Source organism: Phalacrocorax carbo, chromosome 28 (assembly GCF_963921805.1).
Source record: "Phalacrocorax carbo chromosome 28, bPhaCar2.1, whole genome shotgun sequence".
In the NCBI taxonomy this organism is placed as follows: domain Eukaryota; kingdom Metazoa; phylum Chordata; class Aves; order Suliformes; family Phalacrocoracidae; genus Phalacrocorax; species Phalacrocorax carbo.
The window spans coordinates 2,164,600-2,180,727 of NC_087540.1; the positions used below are offsets into that span (position 1 = coordinate 2,164,600).

Below are 16,128 nucleotides of genomic sequence, written 5' to 3' on the forward strand. Positions count from 1 at the left end.
AAGACGCTGCTGTCTCTGGAGGGTGTTGTGCCCCACGCGGTGCGGTGCCAGTCCACCTCCAAAGCGGTTCACGGAAAGCTGTCTGGCTGCAGCAGCTTGGAGCACCATGAAGCCTCCTCCATGCTCTTTCCCAGGCTGTGAAGAGTGCAGGTTCCCTGCACAGCAGGTGCAGATATTTTTTATTAATTGATGTACTAGAATGAATTTCCCAGCCTACTCACAAGGCTATGTCACAAAAATAGGACAAAAACTCATTGACCAAGTATGTACAGGCAGCAGCAGGGCACTATTACCCTCTCTCTGGGTCACTCCTTTGGGACAACTTGTGCAAGACTCTGCAATGTGGATACATGCAACCTAATAGTGCAAAGCATATATATATATATTGGCCAACATACAGTAATAGCTAGGACTAATGAATTATTAGGCTGAACATTAATGTGCTCACATTCCCCCCAAGAGGCACTACAGACCCAGAGGAGTGATTCTGCTTTTAATTATCTATGTTCTGTGACCTAAAGATAAATCGCTTTTCCCCCTCCCTCATTATTCTGTGCTTTTAAAATATTTTTTAAAAAGGACAAATATAAGTAGATAATTTTTGGCTGGGCCTGCAGCAGTAAATCCATGAAAAATTACATCAAAGTTCACACCCTTAAGTCAGATACAAAAGCTTCTACCTCCCAAGATTTTAAAACAGAGACCTTTTCCCCATTGTAATTTCATGGGGACTGTGTTTCCAACAGCCCTCCCTGTTCCCCAGGACATTTTTCTCCATACTAATCAACTCGCGATCTTGGAGTCTGAAAATCAAATCCGCAACTTCTTTTTCCATAAATCAAACCCAACTTCAGATGGCTCCTGTATGATCCTTTCAGTAACAGCAAATATAGTTTTCAGAATGCTTCGTAAACATTAATTATATTTGTACACATGCAGAGCATTGCAAAACTAAGCCTCTGCCTTCAGATTTAGACATCCAGATGTTGAGCAACACCTACACTTTAGAAATACATGCATGAGGATTGCAAGCGTCATTTGCCAGGTGAGCTTGTTATTTTGCATTTTTTCAAAAAAATGCTTTTTAAAATTTTAAACACATTGCCCAGTGCATACCCCAGTGCTTTTTAAAGTCCATGGGACAAATCCCAAGCTAGTGGAAGCCAGACATCTCTCTCCCCTTCAGCAATCCAGTATGCATCATGCACAGTTTGCATTGTGTATGAATACATAATATTCATGTATTTTGAATATCGGTATCCTGTAAGTCTAGCCCCAGGAATATGTCTCCAGTAATGGTCTATTAAATAGCAGATCAGCAAGCCAAATGCTAGTAGCTACCATCCACCATTAAAGTTACACCAGCATTTACCACCACCACACCTGTCCTACAGATTTAGACACGATGCTTCTCCTAGCGTCTGTGATGGAGGATCCTTGCTCGTTTGGACCAAAGCCTGCAAAAAGGAGATAGTGTCTGCCTGCTTTTTCTCATCCCCCAGGGTCTGTGCAAAACCTGTGTTGGCCAACACAACCATAAATGATCTGGCGTATATGTCCCACATGTAATTTCATTGCAAACACACTCAGCTGCTACGTGGCCCAGACCTCTGGGCGATAGCCATTCCATAAAGGAGGGCAGACACGTGCAGCACTGGTGTCAGTGCTGGGAAGCTCTGCATGGCTGCAGTCTGCAGGACGGGGAAAGATCACTAGGGCCCAGATTGTGTACTAAAATTTTGGTTTTATTCCCTCACACAGTTTCTGTGCAGCCTGGGTTTTGATTTAATCAGATTTATACTCCCCACAACCTTTACCATGGGAAGATTCTCTCTGAGGGTCGCCTGGGCAAAAGTCATTCCCTGGGAAATCTCCAAGCGTTCTCAAGGAAAGAGTTTTGAAATACCTCCTAAGTGCTTTGTATTGATTTACATAGGCAAAGTACCTATTATAAGGTTAATATCATAAATCAATTTAGATGTCCTGGAATCAGATCTTTACTATCAAGTAGCTATTCATCTAGATCAGGTGCGTCTGATAAGCCTTGGGTGTGCAAAGGGATTGTTCATCACTTCAGAAACTTTCCCATGCAGCAGACTCTCCGTTCCCGACTCTCCCTAACATCCTTCTCTTTCCCTCTCTGCTTTCAGAGAGCTTCTATGCGCAGGACCAGGATAGACCGCTTTTGCTATTTACTTTATTGTTCTTTGCTTATTTTGTAAACTTGCAACTTCTATTACATTGTTCATACCAAGTTTTTCGTCTGCCCTCTCAAGGAATTTTTGAGCAATAACACCTACCTACAGTTAATTAGAAGAAACAGGTTTAAAATCCTCATATTAAACACGTTTTTGCTTTTCCTTCACAAAACTCTGGAATAAACAAATGGGATTAATCAAACCATACCTTATCAGACTCCTTGCGTTCAAATATCAAGTAATAACATCGCTTTAAATTATGCATAAAAGCTTCATTAATGATATTTTATTAATATAGTCACCATTAGTTCTAACCCTTGAGCTTTGAGTACTTCAATTGCCATTAAAAGTCAGCCCCCCCGGGGCAGGTATGTGGGAGAAAAGGTCCCTGTGCTGTGCACTGGACAGCATTTCTCATCCTGTAACCACGCCAGGTCTGAGGTCGGCCAGGGAGGACACAGGATGATTCACATGAGATTTAGCTGCTACACCCAGATTGCTAAAAATACTTCTCTTCCTTCTCCTGCATTAATTTGTTTACATTCCTGTGGTTTGTTCCTGATTAAATAACTTCAGGTTTCCATGCCATAAACTGTCCTTAAGATTTGAGATGAATGTGTGGGATTCCCCTGGGGGGAAAAATTCACTTGTTAAATATATCCTGTTGAAGGCTGAGTGCAAATACTTTCACAGAACTTTGTGAAGTCTGTACAACATCTTCTACAGGCACCACACTACAGCATTACAAATCAGTGCTTCAGCAAGCTCTGATGCCACACAACTGAAAACTATCCTTTCCTTTTATACACCAAGACTCATTCTGCGTGTTCGCGACTCATTAAGGAACTGCGTTTGAAAGCAATGTTTCAGATCGGCACGCTGCATTTTAGATAACACGACTGAAAGCGACAGGGAGATGGCCAAGCCTGATAAAGCCAGCCTGCACCAGCTGAGCATCTAATTCTGCATCTCTAACATTTTCTTAGGTCTCTTATGCAACCTCTTGTTCAAAGCAGGATCAACTCTGAATACAGACCATGATGTTGAGGGTCCCCCTTCATGGGCAATTTTTTTTTTTTTCTTTTTTTTTTCCCCTCCTCCTTATGTCAGTCTGAACCTCTCCTGTTTCAGTTCACACCCATCACCTTTCATTTTCCCACCATCCACAAATGGCCCAGCTCCATCTTCTCCTTAACTTCTGCTCACCTGGAATGACAGTTCAGCCTTTTACTTTTGTGCATCTGTTCCTGATCTATAAGTGGTGACAGCAGCTCCTTCTCCACTCTTTGACAGGTCAGACTGATGATCCTAGATATGATCCCATTGAAGGACCATCACTTACATTGTTATTTCACAGCCAACACAACGTAGCTTTCATTTTGATTATGACATTCCAGGTAAGATAAAGCAGATGTACACAGTTATAACCCAGTCTGGTCTGCTACACGACAGAAGGAAAACAGTTTGCTACCTACGTGCTGCTGCCTAATGCTGAACAACAAAGAGTTGGGGTGAGTGCTTGGGAAGGGGGTGAGAAAAAGAAAAACTCAGGATAAAAGGGAAAGTGAGGCAGGTTGTGTAATGTCATGTGGGGCAACCAGAGGGAGCTGTGGAGAACAAATATTGCAGAGTTAACTCGGCACCTCGTAAACCCATCTGCATGACTGGTTTCCACCTCTACACCAAGAAACAGGATTAACAAAAAAAAAAACAACACCCCACACGCTGCAATCAGGGAGAGCACACAACATAGGTACCCAAACAGATTGTACATCATGTAAATAATTTAATTTGCTTTCCTGCTCTGTACAAGCCAGCATTTTTATTTTCTTGTACTACATTTCAGTATGGCTCTGGTCAGCGCATGGTGAGGGAGGTGTCTCTCTTCTGCCCTACTCCCTTCCCTCCCTTTTCTTCTGTGCTCCTTCAACATTTATTTCCAAGTTTATCATCCAGCTTATAACTTGTTGATAGTTCTTTGTCGTTTTTCAGTATTCAAAATCTGGTTTAATCCCAGCTAGAAGTGAACAAAAAGTACAAGTCCTGGGTTCTCCTACTGCCCTTAGGGGTTTTTTTTGCTGGTCTGATAAGCCCTAGAAATGTGTTGGTAAAGACAACGAAAAGCCAGTGAAGCCCAGCACCCCTGTGGGTGTCCTGGCAAGGCTGGGAAGCAAGAAGCCAGCCAGAAATTGCACACATCATGCAGCCATCATGCAAGAACATTTCCCCTTTCTCAAAAGACATTCAGAAAAGGGTCTGTTCTCTTGAGCTGGCAAAAAAAAAAAAAAAACCACACTTGGAGAAGACTATCCTTCACCCTATCAAATACCCAGTCCATATATTTTTTTTTCCAGTAGCTGTAGAGTTTTGTTAAATCATGCTCCTTCTGCCATAAATTAGGCTTGATGAGGTGTTTCTGGAAACACCCTGCATAATTAAACACCATGGGAATGTTCTGAGGACTGAAAATGTTTCACAAACCCTTAATTATAAGTTGCCTATGCAAATAGTTGTATTATGATAATAGCTGTAGGTGACGCCTAGCATTGGGCAATGGTATCACCTTGAAGGAGTTATCAAGGTCATTTCTGACATTGTCCTAATTGGACTGTGACTCACTGCCTCGAATTTTGGATTATTCAACTTTCATTTGTAGTTTGTATAGAATCAGAAAGCCAGAGTTTCTGATAGTGGAAAACACATTAATGTATAGATCCACTAATACATAATTAACTCTTGCTACCAATCTGGACCTATATTTCAGTTCACACTTGCCTAATGGGCAGAATTGTTGCTGATATAATGTGTGTTCAGATGATGTAAGCAAGTAGAGCCCCTTTGAAGTGAAAAGAATGAATGCTGCAGACCTACATCAGCAGAGCATCCATCCACAAGTGTTTTCCTTTGATTTCTTCTTCATTAGCCAGTACTCCTGACTCAGCTTTACAAACAAAAATTCTGTGCTCTGAAGTTGAACAGAACTGGTTTGACCACGTAAACCATATCTTAGCTAGGCAAGAGCCATTATTACTGCTGTCCCTGCCTTACAGAAGGATATAATTTTCTAAAACAATTTAAAATTAATAGGTGCTGACAATATTAACATACTATATTGTGGTGTATGCAGTCTGCATTACTCCTTGCCTTGTATTGCCTTTGTTACCTTTGTTAGTCACTCTAAAGTACAACACAAAAACTGGGGGGGGGGGGGGGGGGGGGGGGAGAAAATTCTGTATAGTATTGTTACGTTATGGGAGATTTTTGAAAATAGTTAATTACCTTGTATTTAAGGAGCTGCATCTTAATACAACAGCCAGGAATCTGTTCCTAGTTCTGTCAGAGATCTCTTAGACACCATAGAGATCGACTAAAAGGAGAATCCAGCATGCTTAGCTAGAATCCTTTTGTAGGGGTAGATGTCATACTTGCTCTATGCGCTTTAATACCCATGTCGTGCAATCGCAATTTTGGGGTGCATCCGTGAGGGGAGAGGTCTTCCAGATAGAAATTACCAAAGAGTTAGAACCAAGAAATATTGAACACCTAGGGAGGAGAAGAAAACAAAATCTAGACTCTATTTTCTGTTGAGTTGTGAGCTCATCTGACATATACAACATTGATCCTACCTTGTTAGGACCAAATCACGAAAACCTGAGGCCACCTGCCGCAGCACATACCAACAGGCTGAACGCTACCCCAGCCAGTGCTGCTGGACGTAACCCTGCCCCTGCGCGCACGGAGGCGCTGCGCGTGGCGAGAGGCTCCTGCGCACGCAGGGGCTCCCTCCGGTGGCAGGGGCCGCTGAGAGGAACTTGTCGAAGGGCGCGTGCAGTGCACCCATTTTCCCAGAAATCAGTTCACCACACTCACTCTTCCCTCCGGAGGGAAGCTTCAAGCATAAAAATGCCAAGCACATTTAAGCACATTAAAACCACCACCACGGTGTTTATGATGTGATGCATTTATGACATCAATTATTCTGATTTTATGAGGCACCCCTAGAGATCCCCTGGGCCATGGAGCTTATCAGGAATATTCTGGAGACATCAGGAAACAAGATTTCAAAGAAGTTCACAAACATCTGTTAGTATGTCATACATGGAAATTATTTTATGTTAATAGTAATAATATCCTAGTGGATTTAGACTCCTCTGACCTCATGCAGAATGATGTAAAACATTTATTTAATCAGTTCCTCATTGTAAGCTCCATAATTGGAGATGGCTTCATTTTTGTTTAAAAAGATAACTCTGTGATAATTTTGCTCTTTAGAGATTTTACACCAGATAATTCCTCTGGCTTAGGTAAGAACACATCCTTAAACTTCTTTAACATTCTATCAGATGAAAAACAAGCCCTGTATTTCTCGAGATTTATCTAGGCAGGGAGACAAATACTAGACATTAGCCTGTATTTCCTGTAAGGAAAGTAAATCTTGTGCACGCTGACACAGTGCCGTTGACATTTCGGAGACTCCCCATGCAGCCATGTTTTTAGCAAAGATAAGTCACCAGAAGTCTATTAATTCTTAGTATGTTTTTAATTCTTAATGAAATCAGTGGAGTAAAACCAGGAAATTTCAAGATGAAAAGAACTTGCAAGTTACCATCTGCATTTTGTATTATTACCTAACTCAGCTGTAGATAATCATAAACAGTGAGCAAAACAATTACTGCAACTACAGGAGTAATACATGCAACAAAGTTTGCTTCATAAGTAATTAAGGCCCTTTATACAAAGGGTGTCTCCGCTCCTCCAGGCAATCTGAGAAAGGGTATAAATACTCTCTCCATGCAAGACTTTCCTACCTACTTCTCTTGACTTGTTCTCTCCGGTACACTGAGTAAGTCCGATTTGACAACTATAAAAACCTTGAGTTTAATTTTGCTTTAGCATGAATTTTGTTAAAATCAGGACTAAACCCTGCATATTCTGACTCTCAGAGACATTAGTAAGCATCCTTCTACAGATGTTTTCTATGCTAGATAAAGGCTGTAAAAATAAAAGCAATGGCTTTTTCAATCCTTGGGATGCTTTGGGTTGTTAATTTTATGGGAGAATTCAGACTTTCAATCTCTTAGTTCTGAAAAATTTTCAGAAGAGCTCTGAGAATAGATTTTAACATCGTTTTTGCATATATGGCATGATTTGGGGATTCAGTGTTACGTGGGGGGATTTCACAGATGATTATTGAAGTAAAATTCTTGTTCGAAGTTAGTTCTGTGTATCAGCAGTCAGGCAGCATTGCTGCTGTTCGTTATCTGCCCATCCTTAGCTAATTTAATTGGAGGCACAACAAGCTACGTCAAGTAATGGTAGATACTATTACTTAATATAGCTGTAGAAATAAAACTTTGTTTCTAAGTATTAAAACTTTGCTAGCATTTTAATGTGTTTTAACAGAGATTAAGTATTTCTTTTTTTAGGTTAAAAATATGTTGTAACCTAAGGGTATTTGGGGGAAAATGCTATGTATATTTTTTGCCTTTTTTTTTTTTTTTTCCCCCCAAGAATGGTACGTTTGAGGATACTTTTGCTCCCCTCTGAATATGGTTGAGACAAGTAAATAGATCAAAGAGCTCATTGCCCTGCCCATTCCCCTGTGCCAGCATGCTGCTAGCTCCTGGTGCAAAAATAGCACTGAGTTTCTGAAGTGGAGGAAAGTAGCTTTCAGGATATTTTTACTTTATGCTTGGCAATATAACAGTTCATTTTTCAGAAAGTGTTGCTGGCTACATATTTTAGGATCCTGTGTACTACTTCTCCACAGATAAGACTTACTGTTTTCAGATATTAATTCCAAGTTACCCACCATCTGCCTTAGAAACATTATGCATTTTCTATTTCTTTATTGTAAGGAGTACTGCAAAGCTGCCATGTCCCCTAGTCCTCATCTGCCTCGTGTCCTCAAGGACAGCAGTTCCAATATCCTCCAGCACACAGGACTTGACTGAGAATAAAATAAAACTTTTGCCTTGTTCATCACCTTAATGTATCATTGCTTTACAGGTTTAAAAAAAAAAATAGTGTGATGCTATATCACGGAGAGGTAGATTTTATGGAAATATTTAAACTGAAGAAAGAAAAACACTATTAAATATGTGTAACCTAGCTGAAGCTGCAATTTTCATATTTAGGTTGACAATATCACCACAATATAAATATTTTAAATCATATGTCTTGCTTATTAAACCAGTTATTTTTAACCCGCCTTTTATTCTTAGCCTTTCATTTTTCTGTGGAAAGTTTTAGTGTTTGATAATAACAGGAATCTGAAAGAAATCAATATAGGAAATTAAGCAGGCTGCAACGCAGATTACTAAACACTCAGATCTACTGAAAATCCAGATTTCGCCCCCCAACACACTCCCTTACACCCCATCTGTGAAACACAGACTGCAGGCACAACCCTGAGAAGCTGTGTGTGGGAGGAAAAAAGTTGCTGTGGGAACAAGTTCAAACTTGTCTCGAGGAAATATTACAAAGGACTGGCAGGTTTTAGAGCAGATGTCTGTTTTGGAGGCAGCACGCAAAGAAAGGGGAGGATTTTTGCTCCCAGAAGAAGAGAAGTAAAGAGAGCAAGCCTAAAGCAGCAAAATAGAAAGGACAAATAGATGCAGGCTAAGTAAAAGGTGGCAGATACAAGGAAAGGAGCTCAACTGCTGTCTTTATCCAAATGATCACTTGTCTAAAAATCTCTTAGAGCCAAGTTTAAAAGTGACAATAAATAAACACATGGGTTTTCTGATTTTTTTTCCCCTCTCCTAATTCTGCAAATAAACTACAGGCACTCCCCTACCACGGCCTGGCGATGGCTTCCGACCAACTGGTGTGCACCAACCCCTGCGAGGCAAAATGTCCCCAGCCCCTGGCCACCAGCAGCAACGAGCCCTGCGTCGTGGCCTGCGGTGACTCCCGGGTGATTATATACCCACCACCCGTTGTGGTCACCTTCCCAGGGCCCATCCTCACCACCTACCCACAGCAAACCGTCGTGGGAGCCTCAGAGCCCTCTGAGGTGGCCCTGGCAGAGCCTCCTGCTGCAGCACCTCTGCCGGCAGAGGTGACAGGGAGGCTGGAGGCAGCAGTTGAGAAACTTGCGCCCCAGGTCATTGCCCGACCTGAGCCACGGTGCGCCCCAAGATACTCCTACACCTACTCTTCCCAATGGACACATCCATGCAACTCATATCGCTCCGGGAAACGGTGGACATACTAAGCTCAGCAATGCCTTGCAGAGAACAATTTGAAGAAGCAGCAAAGGAAACTTGAGATGCAAACTGGAGGAGGAGCTGATAGGCACCAGCACAAGTGCTGGGTGTTGCCTGCCTCCAGCTGAAAAGAATGAGAGCAACAAATGCTCAGCACCTGTGAAAGGCAGGTTCATGTGTGCATTTTCTCATTTTGCCTCTAGTTTAGATCTGTTACTCTCTGGCTTTCAAGTTTAGTCATCTGCTTACATCGTGCTTTGTCTTATTTCAGTTATATTATTGACACTGAACTTAGAGAGGTGACTTAGGATGTTAGAAATTGCACACAGCAACTGCACCAAAGGAGAAAATAACTTTTTTTTTTTTTATATAGACTGCATTACTTTGACCCTGGTGATTAGCCAGAGCCTTACTGAAAGACCTCTGGAAAGATGGTCTTCATATTCTGCACAATTTTGTTCCAAAATTGTAGAAAAGCTGTCTCTTTCCAAATAAATTTTCTGTACCAAAGTATGTCTTCTGGTTGTCATTACCACATAATAATTTCCTTCTTCTTTCCCTTGTTGATAGAAATTACAACATATTTATCCTTGGTCATGGGTATTCCATATTTCTTCTTTGAGTACAAATGTCACAAAATCCCAGGAATACTTCTCTACACAGTGCCATTAAACATGTGCTGAACACTTGACACTCCCCAGGACCAACCTGAGTCCCTGCAAGTGGTTGCTTGTATAATATGTCCCTGCAAGAGTTCAGGTAACGCTCACCTCCAAATGTGCCACATCCATCTCAACACAGAGCAACTTCCCAGCACTTTGCCCCAAGCCCAAAGCAAGACATGAGTATCTGGGAGCAGCTGGCAGGGTGGAAAAATGTTCAGCCCACACGCAACCCTCTGACACCCTGTTCAGACCTTCCCTGAGGTCAAAAGGGGAAGGATGCCCTCAGGTTGTGCGCAGATGACAGCGCTCATGAATGCACTAACCACATTGCAGGGTGCGTGCTCAATGCATCACCCTGAGCACCATGACTGACTGGTGGGAACAGGGTACAGAGTAGGAATGGGAAAGAAATATGCCACAAGTTTAGTTTTTATTCTCTATAGACCTCACAAAACATAAAGTGATAATTCACCATTGAAATCTCTCTTTTGTAATTAAGCTAATCGTTCACTAGTAACTTCCCTACCTTGCAGTTCAACAGTCTTTCCTGAGAGAAATTCAGAGCTTCTGCAAACGCTTTTAGCAAGTGACTTCCCATCTAACATTTCACATCATCACTAAGTTATAGATATAATTCAGGCCTAAGTGAAGAACAAATTCAGACAAAAAAAAATTGTTCATGCAATGCAAATTCTTTAATGTGGATGAAAAATGCAATAGACAGTGACAGCAGGAATCAAAACGACACAGAAACAATGAATTGGAAACACAAAAATCATAAGGCTGCAGCAAGGCACAACCCAGGGCTCCACCCCAAAGATTCCCCCCCCTCCTATTGCCGCTTGGGAGTCTCACACCCGGGCAGAGCAGGAGAGACTCGCATCTGAGGATGACTACAGCTTCGTTGTATCTCAGAGAGAGGGGAGCTTTGGAGGCAGTGCTGGAAACCCTGAAGCCACCAGCTTAAGATCTGCAAGGTTACTCTGTGCAAATAAGCAAGGACGGTAAAGTTCAAGTAGCTGCTGTGTCACAGCCTAAAGAGGGGCTGAAAGCTCTGTTCTGCATCTGGTGGTGGAAGACAAGAGGTGCTCCTTGTGGAGACGGAGTGCAGATGCAGCACTGAACTCCATGGATGTTTGGTGTTTAGCAGGGCCCGCAGCTGCCACTGAGGTACCTGTGGCCTCGGCGCCAGCCGCCATATCCGCAGCTCCCGTAGCCTCCGTAGCCCCCATAAAGACCATAGCCTCCATAGCCTCCATAGCCTCCATAGCCTCCATAGCCACCAAGGCCTCCATAGCCACCAAGGCCTCCATAAGCCCCATAACCCCCAAAGCCTCCAAAACCACCACGGCCTCCAAAAGTGCCGCCGTAGCCCCCTGCCACGCCGGGCGCTCCTGCCGAGCCAACAACGCTGAACTGCGGGAAGGAGCTGAGGATGGGCCCGGGGAAGGTGACCACCGAGGCCGGGGGCTGGATCACCACCGTGGAGTCGGGGCACTGCCGCACACAGGGCTCGTTGGCAGTGTCAGCCAGCGGGGCCGGGGCGGCCACCCCACAGGGAGAGACACACAGGTTGGAGCAGGACATCCTTCGGTTTCTGGGACTAGACCTGTAAGACAAGGTAGAGCTACGGTTCAGTGCAGGACCTGATCCCAAATCCCTCCTGGCTCTCTTGCACTTGGATCCTGTGTCTCAGCACATGCTCGGCATCATCTTGGGCATTCGGAGCAAAAACATGTTCCAGAGTTGAAATGCTGGTGGAAACCCCTTGCTCCCTGTATCGTCCCTGGCCCTGACTTGCCCACACGAGTGAGGAAAAGCTTCCTCCTCCAAAACAGATGGCAAAGGAAGCTCCCAAAGGACTTGGAGCACATTGGTACACTGGGAGCCTTGTACCCACAAGGTTAAACTTCCATCCTTTCCATGGCTCTGAAACACCCCATCACATCCTAACCACGCACTATGAAAGAGTGGTGGAGCACACAGCAAATGATGCCCTGAGAAAGCCTCTGCTGAGGAAGGAAAGAGGGACAAGACTTGGACTTACCACAGTGATCAGGAGAGTCAAGTGGAGGACGTTGAACAGAGGGCTGCGAAGCCCTCAGCTCTTTTATACATGTCTGAGACTGCCCGGGGCATCAAACAAGGGGTGCTGTCAGAAGCCCCAACTAATGTAATAAAGTGGACAAGCCTCATGAAACGAACTGTGCTGTAGCGCAATTATATTCATCCTAATTGGGTATACCAGCGAGCAAACATGCCCTGGAGAGCCAACAGGTAATGGGAGGGACTGACCATCACACGCCATTACATGAAAGACAAGGCGCTGCTGTAGATGAACTCACGGCACCAATAAACCCTGATCTGTCCCTAATCCTCCTACTTGCTTAGGTGCCAGAGCCCTGACAATCGTGCAGAAGTGCTTTGCAATCCTGTGCACAGCCATCACGCCTGTCATTACCTCGCTTTTACAGGCTGGTAAACAGAGGCAGCAGGAGGTTTAGCAAAGGAAGAAGCTATCCCATCCAATCATGGCAACTCCCAAATGCCAGTCGTGGCCCCACACAAGAGCTAGGGAGATCTCAGTACTGGGGCAAAGGGTACCCCTAAGCCTTGGAGGTTCTCCAGCCACAGCATGACTTGTTGATTTTTGGCATCATAATTCACTTGATGGTCATGCAAAGAGTAGAAGAGAAAGATCCTGTGTAGGATGAAGCTCCATCCAGTGGTGCTGGAACAGATGTGGTACAAGAGAGGTGGAATCATGCACTGGGGTACTGTGTGAGGGGATACATACATGGTGGGGTAGAAGGGAAGGAACAGGACCAAGACACAGTTAGTGCCTTCAGCTACATGTCTATGGGCATGGTTGTCCCCAGGCCCTCTTTGGAAGGAGTCGATTACTCAGCTGGGCACTGAGGGCCATGCCAGGAGAGGATGGCCAAGCACCTGCAGAGAGACAGGCTGCAGCTCACCACGCTCCTCACAGCCACAGCCACGCTGGCACTGCTGGCTCTGAGCACGAGTCCAGCCTGCTGCTGCGTGTGGTGTGGTTGGCACAGCAATCTTCTGCAAGATGCCCAGGATTCTTCTACATAAGCAAAGTGAGGGATTATGGACAGATCAGGGTTTATTGGTGCCGTGAGTTCATCTACCGCAGCACCTTGTCTCTCCTTTAATGATGTGTCACTCTGTCCATCCCATCACCTTTTTCTTCTCCAGGGCATATTTGCACACCAATGTCCCCAATGTGGAGGGGTATAATTGTCCCACACTATCCGTGTCATGAAGCTTGTTTGCTTGAATTCATAATTACGTGGGGTTTTTGCAGCCACCCCCTTGTTTGATGCCCCGGGCAGTCTCAGACATGTATAAAAGAGCTGAGGGCTTCGCAGCCCTCTGTTCAACGTCCTCCACTTGACTCTCCTGATCACTGTGGTAAGTCCAAGTCTTGTCCCTCTTTCCTTCCTCAGCAGAGGCTTTCTCAGGGCATCATTTGCTGTGTGCTCCACCACTCTTTCATAGTGCGTGGTTAGGATGTGATGGGGTGTTTCAGAGCCATGGAAAGGATGGAAGTTTAACCTTGTGGGTACAAGGCTCCCAGTGTACCAATGTGCTCCAAGTCCTTTGGGAGCTTCCTTTGCCATCTGTTTTGGAGGAGGAAGCTTTTCCTCACTCGTGTGGGCAAGTCAGGGCCAGGGACGATACAGGGAGCAAGGGGTTTCCACCAGCATTTCAACTCTGGAACATGTTTTTGCTCCGAATGCCCAAGATGATGCCGAGCATGTGCTGAGACACAGGATCCAAGTGCAAGAGAGCCAGGAGGGATTTGGGATCAGGTCCTGCACTGAACCGTAGCTCTACCTTGTCTTACAGGTCTAGTCCCTGAAACCGAAGGATGTCCTGCTCCAACCTGTGTGTCTCTCCCTGTGGGGTGGCCGCCCCGGCCCCGCTGGCTGACACCGCCAACGAGCCCTGTGTGCGGCAGTGCCCCGACTCCACGGTGGTGATCCAGCCCCCGGCCTCGGTGGTCACCTTCCCCGGGCCCATCCTCAGCTCCTTCCCGCAGTTCAGCGTTGTTGGCTCGGCAGGAGCGCCCGGCGTGGCAGGGGGCTACGGCGGCACTTTTGGAGGCCGTGGTGGTTTTGGAGGCTTTGGGGGTTATGGGGCTTATGGAGGCCTTGGTGGCTATGGAGGCCTTGGTGGCTATGGAGGCTATGGAGGCTATGGAGGCTATGGAGGTTATGGTCTTTATGGGGGCTACGGAGGCTACGGGAGCTGCGGATATGGCGGCTGGCGCCGAGGCCACAGGTACCTCAGTGGCAGCTGCGGGCCCTGCTAAGCCCCACTCTGGGTGCGGCTGCAGATGAAGGACAGCTCTGGAAATGGCCCTGCTACGTCCCGACATGGTGCTCTGTGGAAGGACATGCCTCTGGCCTTGCTGTGCTCCAGAGCTTGGATGACTCGTGCCTGCCTGGGGCCCTGCTCTGCCTTTCCTCCTGCCCCCCGCCTGAGCATCCCTTCAAGACTCCCTGCCCCCTGACGACAGAGACCCGCACTGGCTGCCTGCTCCTGCAGCACGGCTGATGCTCACTCTCACTCTGCCCACTGCCAGGAGGCAGGGGAAGGCCCTCGACAGGGCCCTGCTCTTCTCCCAACTCCCTCCTCCCCTGCACCTGCAATAAAAGCTCTGTTGCATCGCAATGTCGACTCCTGGATTTCCTTCATCTTTCCTTCTTCTCACTCCCCACTTCCCCCAGAGCTCAGGACGTGTTGGTTGGGGCTGCCTGAGTCTCCCATGGTGGTGGCCTTGGAGCACTGGGGCAGCTTGCTCAGAGTGCTGTGACTGATGATGACAGTCCCAGCTGTGTTTTGTAGAGCACATCCCACAGAGCTTCCTCTGGTCTCCCACCAGCAATAAACACCGTACTTTCCCAAAGCCCACCTTGAATATGGGAGAGTGCCATAGGTGCCTTGCAGAAGCTCTTCCAAATCCTCTGCAAAACCAGCATGCCTGGCATTACCTCCTTTTATTGCCTTGATATCAGCCACATGTGGACATCCAGGGAAATGGAGACGACCACTGCATGTGCAGGGCTGCTGCCACACGATCGCCATGCCCCTGTGCCCACCTAGAGGTGGGAAGGGCTAAGGCAGACACAGCCAAGCCTTCCCAAGTTTCCTCTCAGAGCCTTGAAATGGCCACGGCTATCCAGTCAGAAGAAGCACAAAGCTCTGAGAGCAGGAGGTTGGACGGCCTACCCTCCTGAGATCCCTCCCTTCCCCAAGTATCTTCTGCCCTAGTCATCTCAGCACGGCAAGGTAGTCTTGGGCAGAGACGGCTCCAGCCAGAGCCATGGGGAAGGGCAGTGTGGCAGCACGTTGGTCCCTGCTGGGGAGCTCAGAGAAAGAAGCCTCATCTGCAGGTGTGAACACCGAGGATGGGAAAACGGGCAGCAAAAGCACACGAGCAGGCAGGTGTTTTTTCCACCACCTGACTGAAGCTGCACGACTTCTCTTTGCCTCGAGGTGTTTCAGTCTCTGCCCATGCTCACATCTACCAAGATTCCCCTGCACTGACTCTCGGCCAGCCACCGTGTCCTGGCTCACGCGATGGCCCCGGCACGTCTGCTGAGGGCACAGTGGTGGAAGGGGGTTCTGGTGACCCGATGACAGCTGCTGTGGGTGGGTGCTCTGGGGGGTTGCGGCAGCGTGGGCTGCTCAGTGGGCTGGCTGGTGAGGGAGGGCAGCCAAGGGCCATCAAAGGTCTGTCCAGAGCAGCAGTCTGTGGGCAGCTCTCTTGTCGTTTCCAGGCAGAGCCGTGTCCCCAGGCGGTGGGTGGGTGATTCAGGGAGTGCTGGGAAGAGCTTCTGGTCAAGCACTGGGGGCAAGAGAGCATCAGAAGTGCTCCAAGGAGCAGTGGAAGATGACAGAAAAACAGGATGAGGCAATGGTGGAGGGGTGCAGGAATGTGGAGGGGATGGAGGCAAGGCATCTGGGGAGGTGCTGGGGGTTGCTCACCCTCTCCCCTCTGGAGCCATGGCCTCCCAGGCG

The 16,128-nt window shown here is 46.4% G+C and overlaps 2 protein-coding genes across 4 annotated transcripts; one reads left to right on the forward strand and one right to left on the reverse strand.

Moving 5' to 3' along the window:
* Nucleotides 1–11,217: 11,217 nt before the first annotated feature.
* On the reverse strand, nucleotides 11,218–11,661 carry LOC135318099 (claw keratin-like). Of its 2 annotated transcripts, XM_064474934.1 has the most exons (2): nucleotides 11,400–11,661; nucleotides 11,218–11,363 (listed from the first exon to the last, which is right to left on the reverse strand). In XM_064474934.1, exons 1-2 carry the CDS (start codon nucleotides 11,659–11,661, stop codon nucleotides 11,218–11,220), a joined length of 408 nt encoding a protein of 135 aa, XP_064331004.1. The 2 variants fall into 2 exon arrangements, with proteins under 2 accessions (XP_064331004.1, XP_064331003.1); XM_064474933.1 differs by having other exon boundaries at nucleotides 11,218–11,661.
* Nucleotides 11,662–13,972: 2,311 nt separating this feature from the next.
* Nucleotides 13,973–14,416, forward strand: LOC135318103 (claw keratin-like). Of its 2 annotated transcripts, XM_064474942.1 has the most exons (2): nucleotides 13,973–14,234; nucleotides 14,271–14,416. In XM_064474942.1, the coding sequence occupies exons 1-2, from the start codon at nucleotides 13,973–13,975 to the stop codon at nucleotides 14,414–14,416; spliced, it is 408 nt and encodes a 135-aa protein (XP_064331012.1). The 2 variants fall into 2 exon arrangements, with proteins under 2 accessions (XP_064331012.1, XP_064331011.1); XM_064474941.1 differs by having other exon boundaries at nucleotides 13,973–14,416.
* Nucleotides 14,417–16,128: the final 1,712 nt, after the last annotated feature.

Coding starts and splice junctions, on each gene's coding strand:
- LOC135318099 (XM_064474933.1), bottom strand. CDS start 11,661: ATGTCCTGCTCCAACCTGTGTGTCTCTCCCTGTGGGGTGGCCGCCCCG.
- LOC135318103 (XM_064474941.1), top strand. CDS start 13,973: ATGTCCTGCTCCAACCTGTGTGTCTCTCCCTGTGGGGTGGCCGCCCCG.